The sequence below is a fragment of the Panulirus ornatus genome, chromosome 11 (genome assembly GCF_036320965.1).
Source record: "Panulirus ornatus isolate Po-2019 chromosome 11, ASM3632096v1, whole genome shotgun sequence".
Taxonomy (NCBI): Eukaryota; Metazoa; Arthropoda; class Malacostraca; order Decapoda; family Palinuridae; genus Panulirus; species Panulirus ornatus.
Window position 1 is genome coordinate 52,465,981 of NC_092234.1, and position 24,500 is coordinate 52,490,480.

The following is a 24,500-nucleotide window of genomic DNA, read 5'->3' on the forward strand; positions in this document are numbered from 1 at the left end:
GGTGAGGCCAACGTGTCAACATTCACTAAGGGTGAGACGTATGTACATGTGAACATACACTACAGGGGGAACCCCACTCCATGTGAACATTCACTACAGGGGGAGACCCCACTACACGTGAACATTCAGTACAGGGAGACCCCGCTACACGTGAACATTCAGTACAGGTGAACCCCGCTACATGTGAACATTCAGTACAGGGAGACCCCACTACACGTGAACATTCAGTACAGGGGGACCCCGCTACACGTGAACATTCAGTGTAGGGAGACCCCGCTACATGCAAACATTCACAACAGGGAGACACCGCTACATGTGAACATTCACAACACGGAGACACCACTACGTATGAACATTCAGTACAGGGGAACGCCGCTACATATGAACATTCAGTACAGGGTAACCCCGCTACATATGAACATTCAGTACAAGGGAACCCCGCTACATATGAACATTCAGTACAGGGGAACCCCGCTACATATGAACATTCAGTACAAGGGAACCCCGCTACATGTGAACGTTCAGTACAGGGTAACCCCGCTACATGTGAACATTCAGTACAGGGTAACCCCGCTACATGTGAACATTCAGTACAGGGGGACCCCGCTACATGTGAACATTCAGTACAGGGTAACCCCGCTACATGTGAACATTCAGTACAGGGGGACCCCGCTACATGTGAACATTAGCTACGTGGTGAACAATAACGGCGGAAAATATATGGCCGCTGGACCTGGCAGCGTTTGATATGGTCGTACTATCACTGGTCGGTCTACTGGCGCTTCGCCTAGCGGCCTTGCCGTGTCTTGCGCTGTGGTTGGCAGTACCCGCGAGAGACCTCCGGCTGACGGCACCGTTGGAGGTGTACCTCCTCACCTCCGAGGCGCTGCTGTTGACCTCCTGCCCTCCTCCTCCTCCTCCTCCTCCAGCAGCAGCACCGGGAGGAGGCTGGGTTAGCACCTCCTGGTTCTGGGGTCTGGGGGAGTGACCGTAAGGGCACAACACGTCCAGGTCGTTCACCCTGTACTCCACCAGAGGGGAGAGCTTCTCGTCCGGGATGACGCCCGAGCACTCGATCTGAAGACGGATGTCCGTCGAGGAGAAGGTGTTCCTCGACGGCCTTCGGACTTCGGGGCTCGAGAACGAGCAGGCGTTCAGCGAGGACTTGTGGATCTCGGGACTGGAGTCGTAGGAGTGGTAGGCGTCCTGGTCCAGGAACGAGACGCGGGGGCCGTGCTGCACGTGGGTGCTTATGGAGAACGGCAGGTCTGCTTCCGTGACGCCGTGAAGCAGCGGCGTCGAGAAATTGAGCGTGTAGCGGAGGTCGACGATCCCTTCGTCCTCTGGTTCCATGCGCGGCTTGATGGGGCTCCTCTTCACCAGCCTGGAGCGCTGGAGCGGGTGCGGCGAGGCGGGGAAGTGCCCGAGCCTGGGAGATCTCTCCTCGTCGTCGTCGTCGTCGTCACAATCCTCCTCTTCCTCAGCTTGTCTTCGGGCCTCCTCCTGGTCTTCGTGAAACCTCCGAGCGTCGAAGAACACCTGAGGGGGGCCGAAGGATTCCCCCTCGTTCTCGGCGCCGTCAGCGGGGAGGCGGGTGTCTGAGGGCCTCCTGGGAGGACAGCCCAGGGTGAGGGAGGGCAAGGACCGGTGCAGGGAGCGGAACATTCGTTCTCGCTTCACCCTCCTGACGGTGGTGTCATCGCTCTGTAGGTACTGGGTGTGTGGCGCCCCCAGCATCTCCCCCAACATCCGGCCTCCACCGCAGCCTTCACCACCACCAGCGATGCCCCTGTCTCCCGTCCCGCCGCCACAGCCCTCGACGTCACATATCCCCACGTCTCCCTCGCCTCCAACTCTACCGGTGTCAGACGTCATCGAAGACATGGAACCCTGGAACAAGAAAACGTGGGATATAAAAACGTGTTGCCTTCAGTGGTGATGATCTTCACTACGGAGAAGAACCAACTCATTACTTAAGGAACACTGAAGGTGTTCATGCTCTACTCGTCTCTGTGGTCAGACTCAGCGCCACGGGTCTTCCAGTAAGCACGTCTCCTGCTGTTACGTGTTGTGGGGCGATTCGTGAATCCTGTGTTTGTAAAGGTGTTGCATGAAGCGTCCTCCTAAATGAGAGAGTAAAAGCACCATGAATAATACTTGAGAGAGGGACACAGTGGATCTAAGTTGATCTCCTGGACTGATGATGGGAGTTCGATGCTAATATAAGGCTAAGTCGATAATGTATTGCTGGCTTCTACTACTACTGAACGTAGGAGAAACCATTTTACGATTAAGAACTCCACTAAGTCCTTTCTACGCCGATCCTAAGAGTGAGATCACCACAGCGACGTAATCTGTCTCGCCAACCATCCCCACCATCAGTCAAAAAGCGTCGACACAGCGATGCTACGTACTCTTCAAACTACAGTTATATACAGCATCTATCCTGTAGCCTCCGAATAATCTGTGACACAACACTGCTTTTGGTAAGGACTTACTGAACCAATTTGGCTCAACACAGTTACTGTAATACCTACCAAGCCAATTTGGCTCGACACAGTGTCCCTGTAATACCTACCAAGCCAATTTGGCTCGACACAGTATCATTGCAATACCTATCAGACCAATCTGGCTCAATACAGTATCATTGTAATACCTACCAGACCAATTTGGCTCAATACAGTGTCACTGTAATACCTACCAGACCAATTTGGCTCAATAGTGTCACTGTAATACCTACCAGACTAATTTGGCTCAATACAGTGTCACTGTAATACCTACCAGACCAATTTGGCTCAATACAGTGTCACTGTAACACCTACCAGACCAATTTGGCTTAACATAGTGTCACTGCAATACCTACCAGACCAATTTGGCTCAATACAGTGTCACTGTAATACCTACCAGACCAATTTGGCTCAATACAGTGTCACTGTAATACCTATCAGACCAATTTGGCTCAATACAGTGTCACTGTAAGACCTACCAGACCAATTTGGCTCAATACAGTGTCACTGTAATACCTACCAGACCAATTTGGCTCAATACAGTGTCACTGTAACACCTACCAGACCAATTTGGCTTAACATAGTGTCACTGTAATACCTACCAGACCAATTTGGCTTAACATAGTGTCACTGTAATACCTACCAGACCAATTCTGACTCGACACACTGTTTATAAAACTCCGTCGAACTGAATCAAGATTCGTGACAGCTTCTACCAGTGCTCAAAACCCTATTATTATCCCACTGGACACAGCAGCCTGCATGGCATACCTTCTTCTTGGAGAGGTCGAAGGACCTTGTAGAGGAGGTAGGGCTGTCTGGTGCCTCCATCCAGCGATGCAGCTTGTGGAGCTCCTGGTCCAGTTTGAGCATCTCCCGACGGTACACCTTGTTCTGTACCTCAGCACGGTAGTACTTCTCTCGCTTGTCCTCCGTCAGGAGCCTGAAAGGGGGGAAAAAATATAAGCGTCGTAAAACAGACGATATATATATATATATATATATATATATATATATATATATATATATATATATATATATATATATATACATTTTTTTTCCTCTGAGGTTCCTGATGGTGTAGAGCCATTCTGTTTGTCGTTCTTTGTGAGATGGACGTAAAGGAAGGCAAAGTTATGCAGGTTAGGGGGGGGGGTCCTCATTACTACAGTAGGAGGAGCTTCACTCTACTTTGATGGTAGCCTTCAGGACTTGAGGGAGGGAGAGAGAGAGAGAGAGAGAGAGAGAGAGAGAGAGAGGTAACAGATGTCTTTCTACAGCCGTCTTCGACCTGCCTCAGCCGTCACCAGTCTGTTGCGCCACACCAAAATGTCGACTTTCACTTTTTTTTTTCTTTTTCCCAGTTTAAGAAAAGATTGAAGGTGGAGGTGACACCCAGATGGTATAGGACGCACATATTTTCTTTTCTTTTTTTTTTATTTTCCTTCCTCAACGAAAAAAAAAACCCCGGAATTGAATAAGATATGCCTTAATAGAATCTACTCAGCATAAAATGCAAGCACTTGAACGTCTTCCTACCGTCTTTCACCAAAACAAGGCAGGAAAATGTGCCTAGATATGCCGCTTGTTTGTTGTTTACACAAGTGAAGACGCTGCCTTCTGCTTGACCTTGTGAGAGGTGGTCGGTGAGAGGCGGGGCAATGGCCCTCCCGGGGCGTGGGGAGGAGAGTGGGTGCTTTCATTCACCACACCGCTAGCCACTTACAACACTACCCTACCAACCTCTACCACACACCACCTCCTCCACTAACCACCACCTTCGACCACACTTCACCTCCTCCACTGACAACCCCCTTCAACCACACACCACTACCCACCAAAACCTACCAGAACCCACCACTACCCACCAAAACCTACCGAAACCCACCACTACCCACCAAAACCTACCGAAACCCACCACTACCCACCAAAACCCATTATTAAGCAACCCATGCCACTACCCTACAACCTCCACCACACACCACTACCCACCCACCCACCACAGCTGCTTCAAGAACCAATAGTGGATGGAGCAACAGGAAGACACATCCCATAAGGAGAGTTCTGGACTGGGGAGGGCAGGCTATTAACCTGATGGAAGTGTAGGATGGGAAAGAGGACGAACATCAATGCAAAGAAGGAGGAGGAGGAGGAGGAGGCAGAAAGGAGGAGGACGGACAGAGGTCCTTCAAGATGGAGTAACCAGGACCCCTGGCATCCTTGGCTCACTCAGCCTCACACACACCCTGGCAACAGACCATCACCCAAGACTCATTCCTCCCACATTCCTTCACTGGCAGGATTTCATTCCTTGGTCCTGTGTGTTCAGGTCGTTCGTCCTGTACACGGGTGAAACAGGTGGAACAGCGGGCAAGACGAGCAGCTGGTACAGGACTGTACATGATTGGAATCTCTCTCTCTCTCTCTCTCTTGTAGCAGTCACGTGTGAGACAGCTGGAGTGGCAGCAGATCTTGCAGCTGGTGCAAAGTGCAAGGGATGCCTCCCTATTACCTCTCTCTCTCTCTCTCTCTCTCTCTCTCTCTCTCTCTCTCTCTCTTAACTACGATGACCCACCCTAAATCTCTCTGCTTTCAAACAATATCGTGGAAAACCTTCATGAGAAGAAACAACGTAAAATATTCTGTGCTTTTTTTTCTTTTTTCTTTCTTAACGTCAAGTTACGTTCATCCTCAGCGGATGAAACGAGACTTCATTCACAACTTTCACTTCTTCAGTGTATTCGGATACGTATACAGATCATACATATGTATTGGTATGATGACGTGATAATGGGGGGGGGTGAATGATGCAGCACTTGTCTGTATATCTATCTACCACTAAGGTAACCCACCAGCCAACTGTACACTGCACACCAAGTAACAGCCACGATTCCCCCCCTCACAGACGAGCGTGTCAAGCCGTCACCACCACCACCTTCACAGACTAAGATCAAACAGCCACCGCCTCCACAGACGGCGACAGCCACCAGCCCACAGGAGCCCCACTGGGAGACCCTAAGACTCCTCCTGGCTGTTAATGAGCTTGTTGCCAGCTGCCGCACGGGGGCTCCGGAGGGCCTCTGACGACCTTATTTCAAGGGGTCGAACAACTTTTTTAATGACCTCTTCTCACCTCCTCCCTCAAACGCACTCGTCGTCTCCACCAGGGATGAGACGCCTGCTCCCTCCCAGTCAAGAAGTGCCTCTGGCGCAGTACTCACACACACACACACACACACACACTGCTCCACACCCACCCCTTGCTGTGGGGCAGCTCCCACAGACGTCAGGAGGTCTCGAACTGCCTTTTGGGGGTAGATGGGTTCCTGATGTATGGGAAGACTACAATAACAACCAAGGAATACCTTCACCTGTAGGTGGCCCTAGGGACTACGCCAGGACAACCCCCCCAACGCCCTGGTTGTAGGGCCACAACCTCCGACCCCCCTGGTTGTAGGGCCACAACCTCCGACCCCCCTGGTTGTAGGGCCACAACCTCCGACCCCCCTGGTTGTAGGGCCACAACCTCCGACCCCCCCTGGTTGTAGGGCCACAACCTCCAACCCCCTGGTTGTAGGGCCACAACCTCCGACCCCCCCTGGTTGTAGGGCCACAACCTCCGACCCCCCTGGTTGTAGGGCCACAACCTCCGACCCCCCTGGTTGTAGGGCCACAACCACCGACCCCCCTGGTTGTAGGGCCACAACCTCCGACCCCCCTGGTTGTAGGGCCACAACCTCCGACCCCCCTGGTTGTAGGGCCACAACCTCCGACCCCCCTGGTTGTAGGGCCACAACCTCCGACCCCCCTGGTTGTAGGGCCACAACCCCCGACCCCCCTGGTTGTAGGGCCACAACCTCCGACCCCCCTGGTTGTAGGGCCACAACCTCCGACCCCCTGGTTGTAGGGCCACAACCTCCGACCCCCCTGGTTGTAGGGCCACAACCTTCGACCCCCTGGTTGTAGGGCCACAACCTCAGACCCCCCTGGTTGTAGGGCCACAACCTCCGACCCCCTGGTTGTAGGGCCACAACCTCCGACCCCCTGGTTGTAGGGCCACAACCCCAGATCCCCTACAACCAGGGGGTCGGAGGTTGTAGGGCCACAACCTCCGACCCCCTGGTTGTAGAGCCACAACCTCCGACCCCCTGGTTGTAGGGCCACAACCTCCGACCCCCCTGGTTGTAGAGCCACAACCTCCGACCCCCCCTGGTTGTAGGGCCACAACCTCCGACCCCCTGGTTGTGGGGCCACAGCCTCCGACCCCTTGGTTGTAGGGCCACAACCTCCGACCCCCCTGGTTGTAGGGCCACAACCTCCGACCCCCTGCAGGAGACGACCCCACCACCCCCAACCCCAAGAAATCTTGAGGAGGCTGTCGACGTCTTGGTGGTCCAGTGACGCAGTCGTCAATATGTCGGCACCATATGATGCGATCGCCGATCCAATTACAACTTGGATGGTTTCGCCAATTTCTCGACTTAATTTGGTGCTCACAACTGCCCGTCACACCCAGTTCAGCGCGGGCCGGGCGGCAGCTGCCGTGGGACGGGACAGAACGGGACGGGACGGGACGGGTGGCAGTTAAACACGGCCTTGGAATAGGGGTTGGGAGAAGGGGTAGGGCGGGACAGGATGGGATGGGACGGGATATGAGAGAGAGAGAGAGAGAGAGAGAGAGAGAGAGAGAGAGAGAGAGAGAGAGAGAGCAAGTACCACGGGACGAGACGGAGTGGTATGTGACGGGGACGAGACGGGGTGGGTTGAGACGGGACGGGACGGGACGGACGCAGTTCAGATTGACGACGGGGTAAGACAGGACGACGACCTTGGACAGGTCGAAAGACAGTGGCCTATCCTTTGTTTGCACGAGGGGGAAGTGAGAGAGAGAGAGAGAGAGAGAGAGAGAGAGAGAGAGAGGAGAGAGAGGGGACTATTCTATAACTAAGGGCGTAGTTGTAGTGATGGGTCTGGGGCTAACTGAGGATGTAGTGACGAGGTGGTGAGGTGCACCTTGTTAGGCTGAGAGAGACGGACAGAGAAAGAGGGGGACTTAAATGTAGGTGGGACACCACCTACAGGAGGCGTGGACGAGAGGGAGAGGGGGACTTAAATACAGGTGGGACACCACCTGCAGGAGGCGTGGACGAGAGAGAGGGGGACTTAAACACAGGTAGGATACCACCTGCAGGAGGCGTGGACGAGAGAGAGGGAGACTTGAACACAAGTGGGACACCACCTGCAGGAGGCGTGGTGGACGAAGGTGAGGCCATGGGAAGAGAGTGAGGACTCACCTGCGGGTGTTGGACTGGATCTTGAGTCCCATACTCTCGACGATGGGGTCGCCCTCAGCCCGCCGCCAGATGGTCAGGATCTGTGGGAGGTCAACACAAAGCAGGTCACTAGACACCCCTCACACACCAGCCAGCCCCAGGGGCGGGGCATGGCTGCCATAGGCGGAGACAGGGAGAGGGAGTCTTACAACCCGGGGTTCAGACTAGTGCTATCAATCGTTTTGTGCAGTCTATTAAAGAAGAGGGTGAGAGAATAGATACCACTGGGTAAAAAAAAAAAAAAAAAAAATAGGGAGAAAGATGGGTGTGTGTGAGAGACTAGCTACCACTAGGTACTAAGTGGGGAGAATAGGTGTCCGTAGAAGATTTCGAAAGGCAAAGGGGATCCAGAGATGTGCTTTGGACGACATAAAGGCGCCACAGTAACCACCTAGCTTTTGATAGGATAGAAGAGGGCAAATATTAAATGAATACTGCGAGATAATGTGGGAGAGAAAACGAATATTTGAAGAGAAATATGACGGACAGGGCAAAAAAAAAAGTTTCCAAAACTTTGACGCAAGTTCGTAAGGAGCAAATTATGCGTCCACGAACAGATGGTCAGACGAAAGGATTCAGAAGGTAGAAGAATCACTGAAGTTAACGAAGTATGCCAGGAACTGAATAATAAGTTCTGAAGTGTCTTCACAGTGGAGGACACTTTACCCCCCCACTCCCTAATACCAGCACAGCTGAATGGGAAGAGGTCTTAAAATGCAATGAAACTACTAAAGGAGATGTAAGTAGGTCATCAGAATGTCTTGACCCTTATATAAGGCTCAGGTCCTGGTGATATATCTCCATAGGTGCTCACCGAACTGCTAGATAACGCTAGACAGGCAGCTGGCAACGCTCTTCACTATGGCCCTGGGAGAAGCAGTAGAATAGGACAAACGAGCAACTGCACTACACTACAAACCTCCGTCCCTCACAAGTGTCGTCCTGCAAAACCGAAACAGAAAATGAGAAATCAGGAAGCATTTGGACGACGACTTGGAAAGCAGAAACCACCTGAATAAGAATCAACATTTAAGGAAAGGGAATCATACGTAACAAATCTCTTAGATTACCATGAGAGACTGAACTCCACTGTAACAAGTGATAGATGTTTGGAATGGCTTAGAATGGACCGACAGAATGCATTTGAACACTGCACCACACAGAGACGGATACTAAAGATGCTTGATCTCCATGCAGGAACGGTATCATTGTATAGTTCATCATTGGGGAAGGGACGAGAGAGGACATAAACAAGAGGGTGTAGTCCTCTTCTTGGTCTATGTACCAAAAAAAGGCACCTACTAGGAGGCGAGGACTCATAACCTTGAACATGTCTGCAGATGATGACAGGGTCATGAGAAAAAAAAACAATGACGAGGACTGCATCAGTTTACAAGGGGACCTAGACAAACTCAAACCCGGGTGAGGGCCAAGAAATGAAGATGAGACACACTTAAAATGAAAGCCCTCAGGTGCAGTCACTATCAAACGTAAAAGCAAGCGACAGGAGTCTTTGGAATGTTCGGTCGGCTGTCCATAACACACGACTAACCAAAACAAAGAGTAGGTTTCTCAAGTCTGGTCATCGCGCTTCAAGAATTACAAAGATCTAATCCAGAGGGGTCGAGGGTAGAGTAACGGAAGATGGATATACGTGACTCAGTGAAGTTATGGAACCTGAAGACCGTGAACTGCCCGTCATGGATGGATAGAGGAGTAGTAAAGTCTGATCTGATCACAGCCTTCGAGTTTCTATAAATCAGTCCGCCGGCGGCGTCGACCACAGCGACCAGTTCTTCGTGAGGTGTAGTGACACCACAGGGCACAACACAAGAAGCTACGAAAGAAAACGATCCTACACGAAAGGCTATGAGGAAGTTCTGCTTCGTCGTGAGGGTGGTGGAGAGTGAGAACGTGGCAGGTGATGTATAACAGTAAAATGCTGTCAGCACACACAAGTTTAAGGAGTGATTACTGGTAAAGGGAAAACGTTCAACAGATGGGGGGTACCATGTCTGTAGAACTCCCTCCCTCTCCCTCCTCCCACACACACACAGTTCAAATAGGAAACAACACAAACACACACATTTGTATCATTTAAAGCTACACACAACCCACTCTGGGAGTCAGAAGAGAAACTTGATCTAGCTTCAAACATTAAAGCGCAGCACACCATTTGCACCAGAACCTCAAAAGCCCGGAGGCCAAAGGATACGGAACAAGCATATTTTCTCTTTTTTTCAGCTGCCTAAGTTAAATACCTGAATATCCAGCTCAGTTTACATTACATTCATTATGCAAACTGGAAAAAAAAAACTTTTTTTCTCTTGTCCCATCTCTCTCTCTCTCTCGTCTGGCTCCACTTGTCCTGATGGTTCTACGATCTCTCTGGCTCCACTTGTCCTGATGGTTCTACCAGTCCTCTGGCTCCACTTGTCCTCATGGTTCTACCAGTCCTCTGGCTTCACCTGTCCTCATGGTTCTACCAGCTCTCTGGCTCCACTTGTCTTCATGGTTCTACCAGCTCTCTGGCTCCACCTGTCCTCATGGTTCTACCAGCTCTCTGGCTCCACTTGTCCTCATGGTTCTACCATCTCTCTGGCTCCACTTGTCCTCATGGTTCTACCATCTCTCTTGCTCCACTTATCCTCATGGTTCTACCATCTCTCTGGCTTCACCTGTCCTCATGGTTCTACCATCTCTCTTGCTCCACTTATCCTCATGGTTCTACCATCTCTCTGGCTCCATTTATCCTCACGGTTCTACCAGTCATCTGGCTCTGTTTGTTATCATAATTCTTCCTCAGATACAGCACTATACTCACCTGTGAGTTTTGCTGAAACTTTCAATGATTCTGAAATTTTGTTTTTCACCCTTACTATTCTATAATCAGTTTTACCCTCTACATTCTGCACTTATGAAAACCATACCTTCTCTCTCTCTCTCTCTCTCTCTCTCTCTCTCTCTCTCTCTCTCTCTCTCTCTCTCTCTCTCTCAATCTATTTCTCATTCACCACTTAATATCTGATGTCTTTACTGGCATCACTTCCTGTTCCGGAACCCCGCCACAAGTCACCACTGGGGCTGGTTGGTGATGATGTGTGGTGGTGGTGGGTGCTGGTGAGGGCTGTGGTGCTCGTGGGTGAACGTGGTGCTTACGAACACTTGGTGATGAGCACGGGGGGTGGTACGTGCCACAGTGGGGCATGGTGAGGAGTTGGATGATGACTAGCACGGTGGTGGTGATGACTGGTGGTGTTGGTGATGAATTAGTGCGGTGATGTTGGTGATGACTGGTGGTGTTGGTGATGACTGGTGGTGTTGGTGATGAATTAGTGCGGTGGTGATGACTGGTGGTGTTGGTGATGAATTAGTGCGGTGGTGATGACTGGTGGTGTTGGTGATGACTAGTGGTGTGGTGTTGGTGATGAATTAGTGTGGTGGTGATGACTGGTGGTGTTGGTGATGACTGGTGGTGTGGTGTTGGTGATGAATTAGTGTGGTGGTGATGACTGGTGGTGTTGGTGATGACTAGTGGTGTGGTGTTGGTGATGAATTAGTGTGGTGGTGATGACTGGTGGTGTTGGTGATGACTGGTGGTGTGGTGTTGGTGATGAATTAGTGTGTTGGTGATGACTGGTGGTGTGATGTTGGTGATGAATTAGTGTGGTGGTGATGACTGGTGGCGTTGGTGATGACGTGGTGGGGTGGTGAGGCGTCTTCACCTTGGGTATGAAGAGGAGGCAGAGCGTGGTGGTGGTGGAGGTGAAGATGAGGGTGGTGATGATGACGTAGGCCAGCGTCGTCCGCTCCCCGATGATGTTGGCGGCCACGATGACGATGATGGAGGTGATGACCACGTTGTACACGCTCATCCCGATGTACTGCGAGTCGTTCAACGCCGGGATCTTCACGTGCCTGGGAGGGAGGAGGAGGAGGAGGAGGGAAGAGGTTACACGTATACACACACACACGTTAGGTTAACACTAGCCTAGCTACAAACAGGTTAGGTTAGCCCTAGCCTACCTAAACACGGGTTAGGTTAACACTAGCCTAGCTACAAACAGGTTAGGTTAGCCCTAGCCTACCTAAACACGGGTTAAGTTAACACTAGCCTAGCTAAACACAGGTTTGGTTAGCATTAGCCTAGTGACACACAGGTTAGGTTAGCCATAGCCTAGCTACACACAAGTTAGGTTAGCCCTAGCCTAGCTACACACAGGTTAGGTTAACACTAGCCTAGCTACACACAGGTTAGGTTAACACTAGCTTAGCTACAAACAGGTTAGGTTAGCCCTAGCCTAGCTAAACACGGGTTAGGTTAACACTAGCCTAGCTAAACACAGGTTTGGTTAGCATTAGCCTAGCGACACACAGGTTAGGTTAGCCCTAGCCTAGCTACACACACGTTAGATTAGCCCTAGCCTAGCTACGCACAGGTTATGTAAGTTAACACTAACCTAGCTACACACAGATTAGGTTAGCCCTAGCCTAGCTACACACAGGTTAGGTTAGCACTAGCCTAGCGACACACAGGTTAGGTTAGCCCTAGCCTAGCTACACACACGTTAGATTAGCCCTAGCCTAGCTACGCACAGGTTATGTAAGTTAACACTAACCTAGCTACACACAGATTAGGTTAGCCCTAGCCTAGCTACACACAGGTTAGGTTAGCACTAGCCTAGCGACACACAGGTTAGGTTAGCCCTAGCCTAGCTACACACACGTTAGATTAGCCCTAGCCTAGCTACGCACAGGTTATGTAAGTTAACACTAACCTAGCTACACACAGATTAGGTTAGCCCTAGCCTAGCTACACACAGGTTAGGTTAGCACTAGCCTAGCGACACACAGGTTAGGTTAGCCCTAGCCTAGCTACACACACGTTAGATTAGCCCTAGCCTAGCTACGCACAGGTTATGTAAGTTAACACTAACCTAGCTACACACAGATTAGGTTAGCCCTAGCCTAGCTACACACAGGTTAGGTTAGCACTAGCCTAGCGACACACAGGTTAGGTTAGCCCTAGCCTAGCTACACACACGTTAGATTAGCCCTAGCCTAGCTACGCACAGGTTATGTAAGTTAACACTAACCTAGCTACACACAGATTAGGTTAGCCCTAGCCTAGCTACACACAGGTTAGGTTAGCACTAGCCTAGCTACACACAGGTTATGTAGGTTAACACTAGCCTAGCTACACACAGGTTAGGTTAGCCCTAGCCTAGCTACACACAGGTTAGGTTAGCACTAGCCTAGCTACACACAGGTTAGGTTAACACTAGCCTTGCTACACACAGATTAGGTTAGCCCTAGCCTAGCTACACACAGGTTAGGTTAGCACTACCCTAGCTACGCACAGGTTATGTAGGTTAACACTAGCCTAGCTACACACAGGTAAGGTTAACACTAGCCTAGCTACATACAGGTTAGATTAACACTAGCCTAGCTACACACAGAGGTTAGGTTAACACTAGCCCAGCTACACACAGGTTAGGTTAACACTAGCCTAGCTACGCACAGGTTATGTAGGTTAACACTAACCTAGCTACACACAGGTAAGGTTAACACTAGCCTAGCTACATACAGGTTAGGTTAATACTAGCCTAGCTACACACTCGATTTTCCTTAAATTTCCCCTTGATCTCGGGGGTCCCTTAGAAACGAGGCTATCCAGTTTTCTTTTAAGTTATTCCAGGGCCCGGGGATGTAATATATAAAGGTAAAATAAAAGGAACTGGCCTTCCTTCAATCTAACTAGGGCCCCATCTCCCCTTGATATCAAAAAATCATTTAGCGTTACCATTTATTGATAATTCTACTTTCGTTTCCCACTTACTCACAGCATTAATATGAAGGAAGCCTTCAGCAATAACTAAACTATTATGAATATTTCAATCCAAAACTCGCCAGAAAATTCCGCGGGTTGTGTTTACAGATTACCTTGTAAAAGCTGTATTTTCTTTTTTTCTATTTGGCAGACTGGTAAAGATCTCTCTGTTAGACTTAAGCAACATAATTATCATTTAAGTACATAAGAGGTTTCTAGTGCTTTATTTACTTACGTTATAAATCAAGACCACTGTACTGAGTGGACTAATGTTAATGCAGTAAATAACCTGTAACTCCATGATCAAGAAAAATGTCACTGAATCTTCCTGTGTCAAATACACAAAGAATTATAACGGGAATATCAGTGAAGTTCTGTACAAAATGAGTAACTATGTCGTACGCAAAATCTGACAACAGTTCCCTTTTTTGTCCACAATACAAAATTTATGCACGTTGCCAGACCTGGATATCACAAACACGTGTACCTAAGAGAGAGAAGCGGTAGCTTATCATAAGAAATACTTGCTAAATGTCATCAACTGGTAAAAATGAACATAAAAAGACGACTATATTGACAGCGCATTTCCCTAACTTGATCGGATTTCCGCGAACCTTTCAATTCAATTCTAAGTGGTTAACGACTTTTACGTTGTATGGCAACGAACTCTTGCTACGCTACAATCGCCCCCTCACATTCCTGGGTCTATTGAGTTACTTACACACTCTCTCTCTCTCTCTCTCTCTTTACCATTACCAATGAATTTATCAAAACTCTTAGTTCTCACAGCTGCCTTCCACGATCCATCTTGTAAATTAATTTTTTCATTTTTTTCAGAGAATTTAATGTATGTAACATGTTATAGAGGGATATCACTCCAGTGTGTTTTCACATTTCGTTTTTCCATTAAATTAAATTTTCAGCTAGAACACACCCGTCATTAAGCTGACCACGACTCATCATATTCACACTGAGTCGCCTTCCTGTATATTCACTTAGCTTCGCCGTTTTCTACTAGCTATCTCATTTTCTATAATTTTTATTTCTAATTTCTATTCTTATTCAAAAATATTTGTTAAGCTTCGTGGGGAAACTGTAGGCGCCATGCGAACTTGATCAAACCTGTTTGCATGGCATCTTGAGCGGGCCTGAACCCTCCTCCCGCCTGCTCCTGGGTGATAAGCTTTTAAGTATAAGTAGGTTGGAGCATACACAGGGCGGCCATCACGCCACCCGGATAATACCTTTAAGACAAATTTTATGCAGCGCCGAAGTCGACAATGAAGTTTAATTTCGCGCTAGTTTCTAAGTGTCGACCTGCGCGTCTCGTAGCTGAGACACTAGTTAATCTAACTTCGTCAGGAGGGGGTATGGCGCTGGGGCGGCCTGGCTGACGGGTAGGTGGGTGTGTTTACCCTAACGATGGCGCCCACGAAGGAAGGAGGGTGTTGGGGGTCAAGATGTAATAATTACCTACTGGGAATAAGTTACCATGTTTGTACTGTACTAATCTACCTTGTCTGTACTGTACTAGGAGGAGGAGAAGAAGGGGAAGGGATGTCTACACTCTTAGGGCTTCACCAGTTTTATAGAAACTACGTACATTCGTCAGTTTCGAGGTCCGAGAGAGAGAGAGAGAGAGAGAGAGAGAGAGAGAGAGAGAGAGAGAGAGAGAGAGAGAGAGAGAGAGAGAGAGAGAGAGAAAAGTTACACCACAGACCAACTCTTGGCCGAGCGCTAAACAAACCCAGCAGAACAACCCACCGACGCTGGTTGTGAGCACTGTGGTCTGAGCCAGTTGTACGTACAGCAGCCAGCCCACGCGTAACGTCTGGGTAAACCAGAGAGGCGTTATTACGTCGGTGTGGAAGTTGGCGTTTTCTATGATGGCTGTTATGACCAACAGGCTCGGATCCTGAGGTAACTTCGTTATCATTCAAGGCTCCCTGGGTCGCCTGTTGTTAATGTGTGCAGTGAACTACGTGTGATCTTGATCTATTATATACATGTGTATGTGGGTGGGTTTAGCCATTCCTCGTCTGCTTCCTTGCGCTGCCTCGCTAACGCGGGAGACGGCGGTTAAGTATAATAATAATAATAATAATAATGATGATGATACTAATAATAATGATGATGATAATAATAATAATAATAATAATAATAATAATAATAATAATAATAATAATAAAGACGCCAGAGTGCTGTAGTTCAAACAAAACTTTTGCTCAGATTCTAAATTATTACATACATCCAAAATTTAAGGTGGGATAGTTACGTACAGTCTCTTGAATATATATATATATATATATATATATATATATATATATATATATATATATATATATATATATATATATATATATAATGCACTGTGGTTTCATGACAGCTAGAGACTGAGTGTGAACGAATGTGGCATTTGTTGTGGGTGGCGACGGGAATGAATAAAGGTAGCAAGTATGAATTATGTACATGTGTATATATGTCTATGTCTATGTATGTATATATATGTATACGTTGAAACGTATAGGTATGCATATATGCATGTGTGGACGTGTATGTATATACATGTGCATGTGGGTGGGTTGGACCATTCTTTCGTCTGTTTCCTTGCGCTACCTCGCTAACGCGGGAGACAGCGACAAAGTATAATATATATATATATATATATATATATATATATATATATATATATAAGCCCAATGCTACGCTGATAATATTCATTAAATGTGAAGTCATACAACACACGCTTCACATCCATTAATATAAGCTCCACCGAACATGTATAACCCATTTGTCACAAACGTATACAATAATAATCACCTTATCGCACATAATGTCATGTTGGATATATTGTTATTGCCGCTGCTGCTCCTGTTGTTGTTGTTGTTGATGTTGTTGGACTGAACAGCAATCGACCGTTACACGACCAAGCCAGGGGTGGTGAGCCGAGCTGAATATGAATAACTCTGGCATCTATGAACCTCCCGTTGTGTGTAGCGGTAACCGTGACGCATGCGCGGGTCGCCCAGGTATGAATCCTGGTTGCGGCAAAGTCGGTCCACAGTCAACCCAGCTGTTCATCCACCCGAGGTGCTGGTCGATAAAATGGGTACCTGGCTCAGGCAAGGGATATATATATATATATATATATATATATATATATATATATATATATATATATATATATATATATATATATATATATATTCCAAAAGCCGGCAAGGCAGCAGGTTTGGATGGTATTGCAGTGGAATTTATTAAAAAAGGGGGTGACTGTATTGTTGACTGGTTGGTAAGGTTATTTAATGTATGTATGACTCATGGTGAGGTGCCTGAGGATTGGCGGAATGCGTGCATAGTGCCATTGTACAAAGGCAAAGGGGATAAGAGTGAGTGCTCAAATTACAGAGGTATAAGTTTGTTGAGTATTCCTGGTAAATTATATGGGAGGGTATTGATTGAGAGGGTGAAGGCATGTACAGAGCATCAGATTGGGGAAGAGCAGTGTGGTTTCAGAAGTGGTAGAGGATGTGTGGATCAGGTGTTTGCTTTGAAGAATGTATGTGAGAAATACTTAGAAAAGCAAATGGATTTGTATGTAGCATTTATGGATCTGGAGAAGGCATATGATAGAGTTGATAGAGATGCTCTGTGGAAGGTATTAAGAATATATGGTGTGGGAGGCAAGTTGTTAGAAGCAGTGAAAAGTTTTTATCGAGGATGTAAGGCATGTGTACGTGTAGGAAGAGAGGAAAGTGATTGGTTCTCAGTGAATGTAGGTTTGCGGCAGGGGTGTGTGATGTCTCCATGGTTGTTTAATTTGTTTATGGATGGGGTTGTTAGGGAGGTAAATGCAAGAGTCTTGGAAAGAGGGGCAAGTATGAAGTCTGTTGGGGATGAGAGAGCTTGGGAAGTGAGTCAGTTGTTGTTCGCTGATGATACAGCGCTGGTGGCGGATTCATGTGAGAAACTGCAGAAGCTGGTGACTGAGTTTGGTAAAGTGTGTGGAAGAAGAAAGTTAAGAGTAAATGTGAATAAGAGCAAGGTTATTAGGTACAGTAGGGTTGAGGGTCAAGTCAATTGGGAGGTGAGTTTGAATGGAGAAAAACTGGAGGAAGTGAAGTGTTTTAGATATCTGGGAGTGGATCTGTCAGCGGATGGAACCATGGAAGCGGAAGTGGATCATAGGGTGGGGGAGGGGGAGAAAATTTTGGGAGCCTTGAAAAATGTGTGGAAGTCGAGAACATTATCTCGGAAAGCAAAAATGGGTATGTTTGAAGGAATAGTGATTCCAACAATGTTGTATGGTTGCGAGGCGTGGGCTATGGATAGAGTTGTGCGCAGGAGGATGGATGTGCTGGAAATGAGATGTTTGAGGACAATGTGTGGTGTGAGGTGGTTTGATCGAGTAAGTAACGTAAGGGTAAGAGAGATGTGTGGAAATAAAAAGAGCGTGGTTGAGAGAGCAGAAGAGGGTGTTTTTGAAATGGTTTGGGCACATGGAGAGAATGAGTGAGGAAAGATTGACCAAGAGGATATATGTGTCGGAGGTGGAGGGAACGAGGAGAAGAGGGAGACCAAATTGGAGGTGGAAAGATGGAGTGAAAAGGATTTTGTGTGATCGGGGCCTGAACATGCAGGAGGGTGAAAGGAGGGCAAGGAATAGAGTGAATTGGAGCGATGTGGTATACAGGGGTTGACGTGTTGTCGGTGGATTGAATCAAGGCATGTGAAGCGTCCGGGGTAAACCATGGAAAGCTGTGTAGGTATGTATATTTGCGTGTGTGGACGTGTGTATGTACATGTGTATGGGGGGGTTGGGCCATTTCTTTCGTCTGTTTCCTTGCGCTACCTCGCAACCGCGGGAGACAGCGACGAGGTATAAAAAAAAAAAAAAAAAAAAAAAAAAAAAAAAAATATATATATATATATATATATATATATATATATATATATATATATATATATATATATATATATATATATATAATATCGTTAATGGTGGAATTAATTACTATTATCAAGCGGTATTAACCGGTAATCAAATCAGAATCTGTAACATACGAGGAAAAATACATATCTTTAATATATATTTGCCGCTGGAGCCTGTATACTGCAGGTCCAGGTGCAGGTCCCGGTGGCTGGAAATAAGCTATGAATATACCTCTGGATCGTTGACCGGAGGAAGGGCGGGTTCTGGAAACTGGGGAATTTGGGGAAGAGTCTCTTGGAGGAATCCTGGGGAGTGAGGAGGAGGAGGAGGAGGAGGAGGAGGAGGAAGAAGAAGAAGAGGAGGAAGAGGAGGAGGAGGAGGAGGAGGAGGAGGAGGAGGAGGAGGAAGAAGAAGAAGAAGAGGAGGAGGAGGGTTGTTTCCGGCTCCTGGACTCTACTGTCAATCACGCAAAATATAAACAAGTGTTACAATGGAGCCTGACGACGTTTTCTAAACCCACTCCTGTTTTGCACAGTCACTTAAACATTTCTGCTCGGGTAAGTCTCGTCTCGCACCGCCCGTCTGCTTCCAAACGACGCCTCCAGCCTCTACACTTGGACTGAAGGGAGAAGGAGAACAACCAATAATAGTTACCCCATAAGTAAAATTCAGTCGACACATTCTCGAACCCCGTTTTCTTTTTATCCAAAAAAATCATACTCCAGGGGTAACTTATTTCTTTTCCTTCTTTTGATGTGCCAGACCAAGGCATTTTGAAAACACTTTTTGTTTTCCTGAGGTATACGACAGTAGGAAAAGTCCCTAACTGGATATTACAGAAGAAAAAAAAAGAGATTGTTTTTGTAAAGATGAGAGCCTTTCCCGCGTTTCTGGTGGGTTAGGAAGGAAGCCTTCACACACACCACACGGGTCTTTCCCGGTACTCAATACTACGATATCGAACGTGACCCTATTTTTTTTTTAATACCGTGGTGTTGACGATGGTAGCTCTCGCGCTGAAATTTAGCTTAGACAATATTTTTTTTCGTCTCTTTTTATAAACGGGCGGGCCTGGCCTGTCGCTCGTGTTGTTAACTAAATCTACGCTATCAATCAGGTTGGACTTCTAACTTGCACTTCACCCATGCACTACTGCGTTGCATACTGCTACGTATGACCTGAGTGTGTGGGTGTGTGGCGCCCGGGGAGTGTAAGAGAGAGAGAGGCAATCGTGTTTAAGGTTTGAATGAGACACGATACACAGATGACATAGCCATACATACATAGGGGTTCTCGTGGCAGGGGTTGGCCCATGCCAGGCTTGGATCTCGAGAACCTACACACACACACACACACACAAACACGCACACACATATATATATATATCTTTTCTTTTTCTTTCAAACTATTCGCCATTTCCCGTGTTAGCGGGGTAGCGTTAAGAACAGAGGACAGGGCCTTTGAGGGAATATCCTCACCTGGCCCCCTTCTCTGGCCTTTTTTTTTTTTTATATAAATGCTGAAAAAGGAAAGGGAAATCTGAGGTCAATGACCTACTTTCTCATCATCACTTCCCTCAGTGTTTCTCGCCTCATCGAACTAGGGTCTGTGGTTACTGCAGTATTTCCACACGCGTTTGTTTGTGGTAGTGAAGTATGGGTGTGTGAGGCCGTAGATTCCTACGTTTGGCAAGTGCGAGAGAGAGAGAGAGAGAGAGAGAGAGAGAGAGAGAGAGAGAGAGAGAGAGAGAGAGAGAGAGAGAGAGAGAGAGAGAGAGAGAGAAGGGTGGTTTGTGTGGATGATATGTGTCCATGGTAGGTGGGTGGGGATGTTCCTTCTTTACGTCCTCTCCTGTCCTCACCCCATAAAGATCCCGTCCTGTCCCGCTCTGTCCTCGACGATCACCTCCCCTCCCCCCCAGGAAACAAGAGATAGAACCCCCCCTCCTCTCCCCCCCCCCCCTCAGCCCCTCCAGATAAAAAATGAGGGGAGGCACCAACTTCCCTGATGGGGTTGTGGCCTGATCCCAAAACTCGTGATGGAAAAGTAATTGTGTGTTAAGGTTGACGCCCTCCCTCCCCCAGGGTACCACAGGTACCACGCCCACACACCAGCACGCCCTACGGCGGTACCTCACCACGCCCACACACACACACACACACACACATACACACACCAGCACGCCCTACGGCGGTGCCTTACCACGCCCACACACACTACACCACACCACCAGCACGCCCTACGGCGGTGCCTTACCACGCCCACACACACACACCAGCACGCCCTACGGCGGTGCCTTACCACGCCCACACACACACACACACAGACACAGACACACACACACACACATACACACACACACACACACACACATGTATTCCTCACACTGTGGGCAATATTTTTAAACGTGTTTAAATGTCAGCTTAAAAGCTTGTATTTACAGCCATGTTTTCTCCCCCTAACTACTTGACTACGACTTACCGTGCAATAAGCTGGCGAAAAGCTGCTGAAATTACGACAACAACGCAAAACGAAAACGTGATCCCCCCCTCCCACTCCCACAGGAAAAGAAAACGTGATATGAAGCCAACTTTCCTCCCTCACCACCGCTGGTGTGGAAGTTATCCTGTGGGAGGAAAGTTGGACGCGAGGGGCGACACATGACTCCCCCCGCCCCAGGGTGACCCCCCACCAACCCCTGGGGCGGCGGTGGCTGGGGTCAGGCCACCGCGCCCCGCCATTAAGCTTACGAACTGTCCAAGCTGATCATCAATCGCTGATCGAAAGCTAAAGTACAAATCTACGTACATAATGAAGTACAAATGTGCTGGAGGCTTACGTAACGTACATAATGAAGTACGTATTAGCTAGAGGCGTACATAACGTACAAAATGAAGTACATATGTACATATGTGCTACATAACGACCCTACAGTAGCACAAGTGTTGGCAACGCTGACCCGAGTTGATGGGGAGGGGAAAAAGAAAATGGATATTTTCTTACGAATGTAAACGAAATGTCTGACTACCTGATTACTGACATGAAACACCTACGTCACCTTGAGGGTCAAACTGGGTCGCACCTGCTGGTGGCCTGGCCAGGGGCCGGAGGGGTAGGTCGGTGAACAAGAACCCCGTCACCCCCGGCCACACGTGGTCTCCAAGACCAGGGCACACCACGTGGGTGGAGACGTGTACACGTGGTCACTAGAGGAAACCAACGCACAGACGGTGCGTCGACGCCCGTGTCTTCTGGTGCACGACACGTGACGAATGGAGGATCATATGGTCGCACCCTGACCGACCCTCAGCGAGCAGCACACACACACACAAACCTTGGACAAGTGGAGGATGACATTGTCGCTTCCCCTCGCGAGAGAGAGAGAGAGAGAGAGAGAGAGAGAGAGAGAGAGAGAGAGAGAGAGAGAGAGAGAGAGAGAGAGAGAGAGAGAGAGAGGAGGAGAGGGAATCAAACCTCTGCTTCACCGGGAGTTTAGCAATGCCCCCTCCTTCCCTCACTCACCCTCACCCCTCCATCGGTTCCCGGGGTCAAACGGGAGGACCCCAGGAGGGAAGCCATAGTCTGTTGGAGGGCGCGACCGGCTGGGCGTGTGTGGAGGAGGACGAGAGACAGAGACAGGCGCAGTTGGCGGTCATCGCCGGTGCTTTTGATGGCTGGCGATTATCATAGCCAGCCAGCCAGCCAGCCGGACCCACACAACACCGTTCCTAAGGGCGTCAGCGCCCGCGCTTTCTGCCTCAAGTTGAACACAACGGAGGGATGGGGACCCGGGACAGTATTGACCCATGGGGCACCCCATCCCAATCCACTCCATTGCTGCGAACTGTTAACCTGGGGCAAGACACCTGGTCTCCTAGCTGATCCACCCTCACCTGGTCTCCTAGCTGACCCCACCCTCACCTGGTCTCCTAGCTGACTCATCCACTCACCTGGTCTCCTAGCTGACCCACCCTCTCACCTGGTCTCCTAGCTGATCCCACCCTCACCTGGTCTCCTAGCTGACCCATCCTCACCTGGTCTCCTAGCTGACCCACCCTCACCTGGTCTCCTAGCTGACACACCTTCACCTGCTCTCCTAGCTGACCCACCCTCACCTTGTGTCCTAGCTGACCCACCTTCACCTGGTATCCTAGCTGACCCACCTTCACCTGGTCTCCTAGCTGACCCCCCCCCTCACCTGTCTCCCAGCTGACCCACCCTCACCTGGTCTCCTAGCTGACCCACCCTCACCTGGTCTCCCAGCTGAACGACTCACCTGGTCTCCCAGGCCATGTAGACGCCGACGGCGACCAGGAGGCCCTTGTAGACGTAGAGCGCCCCAAGCCACTCGCTGGTGTGTTCGCTCCTACACACCTCCACCTGCAGGAGAGAGAGAGGGCGCCGTCAGGTCTGGTCTCCAGGGGCGTGGTACAGTGGTAAACGAGGGTGTGGTACAGAGTTAGCTGGTGGTGTGGTACAGTGCTAAACGGGGGTGTGGTACAGTGTGTTTCCCCGGGGTTGTGGTACAGTACTGTCTGGGGGTGTGGTACGGTGTTGTCTGGAGGTGTGGTACGGTGTTGTCTGGGGGTGTGGTACAGTAATGCCTGGGGTGTGTGGTAAGGTGTTGTCTGGGGGTGTGGTACAGTATTCTCTGGGGGTGTGGTACAGTATTCTCTGGGGGTGTGGTACAGTAATGTCTGGGGGTGTGGTACAGTATTCTCTAGGGGTTTGATACAGTATTCTCTGGGGGTGTGGTACAGTATTCTCTGGGGGTGTGGTACAGTAATGTCTGGGGGTGTGGTACAGTATTCTCTAGGGGTTTGGTACAGTATTCTCTGGAGACGTGGTACAGTATTCTCTGGGAGACGTGGTACAGTATTCTCTGGAGACGTGTACAGTATTCTCTGGGAGATGTGGTACAGTATTCTCTGGAGACGTGGTACAGTATTCTCTGGAGACGTGGTACAGTATTCTCTGGAGACGCGGTACAGTATTCTCTGGAGACGCGGTACAGTATTCTCTGGAGACGTGGTACAGTATTCTCTGGGGGATGTGGTACAATACTGTCGTGGGAATGTGGTACAGTATAATAGACTGGGGACGTAAAGCATTCTGGCTGGTAGACCTGGGGACGTAGGTTGGCAGTGTGGTACGTGGTAATATAAAGTCAACAACCTCCATCATTGGGTAACCACATGAACAACAGCTGGTTGTGGTGATGACACACCCCGTACCTGACCACCTGACAGACAGTCAGTCAGCCTCCTCGCCTACAACACTACAATAACAATGGAAGGTTACCTCATCACGTGAAGGTCGCTTTCTGGTCGAGGTCATGTCCACCTTCCTCAAACAGAAGAGACATATGTATACACTGTGTGTGTGTGTGTGTGTGTGTGTGTGAGTGTGTGTGTGTGTGTGTGTGTGTGTGTGTGTGTGTGTGTGTGTGTGAATCATCATATGCTGGAAAGGATCACAATTCTGCGGGTGATCAAGTATATATATATATTCCTATGAGTCCACGGGGAAAATGAAACACGATAAGTTCCCAAGTGCACTTTCGTGTAATAATCACATCATCATCAGAGGAAGGGAGACATACAAGAGAGAAATATAACAGTCAGTTGCTACACAACGAAGAGACGTAGCTAGGACGCCGTTGAGAAATATAACAGTCAGTTGCTACACAACGAAGAGACGTAGCTAGGATGCCATTGAGAAATATAACAGTCAGTTGATATACAACGAAGAGACGTAGCTAGGACGCCATTGAGAAATATAACAGTCAGTTGCTACACAACGAAGAGACGTAGCTAGGACGCCATTGAGAAATATAACAGTCAGTTGATATACAACGAAGAGACGTAGCTAGGACGCCGTTTTGGCTACTGTACTAC

At 48.7% G+C, this 24,500-nt stretch overlaps 1 protein-coding gene across 1 annotated transcript; it reads right to left on the reverse strand.

Moving 5' to 3' along the window:
- Positions 1 to 348: 348 nt before the first annotated feature.
- Positions 349 to 23,940, reverse strand: LOC139751149 (uncharacterized). The gene is made up of 6 exons (XM_071666248.1): positions 23,905 to 23,940; positions 22,880 to 22,983; positions 11,566 to 11,758; positions 7,802 to 7,881; positions 3,279 to 3,450; positions 349 to 1,890 (listed from the first exon to the last, which is right to left on the reverse strand). The coding sequence occupies exons 1-6, from the start codon at positions 23,938 to 23,940 to the stop codon at positions 673 to 675; spliced, it is 1,803 nt and encodes a 600-aa protein (XP_071522349.1). The 3' UTR covers positions 349 to 672.
- Positions 23,941 to 24,500: the final 560 nt, after the last annotated feature.

Bases quoted from the DNA above. Each gene is read 5' to 3' on its own strand.
- LOC139751149 (XM_071666248.1), bottom strand. From the start codon at position 23,940: ATGACCTCGACCAGAAAGCGACCTTCACGTGATGAG. The intron at 22,984-23,904 runs GTAACCTTCCAT...TCTCTCCTGCAG, and splicing joins AGCGACCTTCACGTGATGAG to GTGGAGGTGTGTAGGAGCGA. The intron at 7,882-11,565 runs GTGAAGACGCCT...GACCTCCCACAG, and splicing joins GCCTCCTCTTCATACCCAAG to ATCCTGACCATCTGGCGGCG.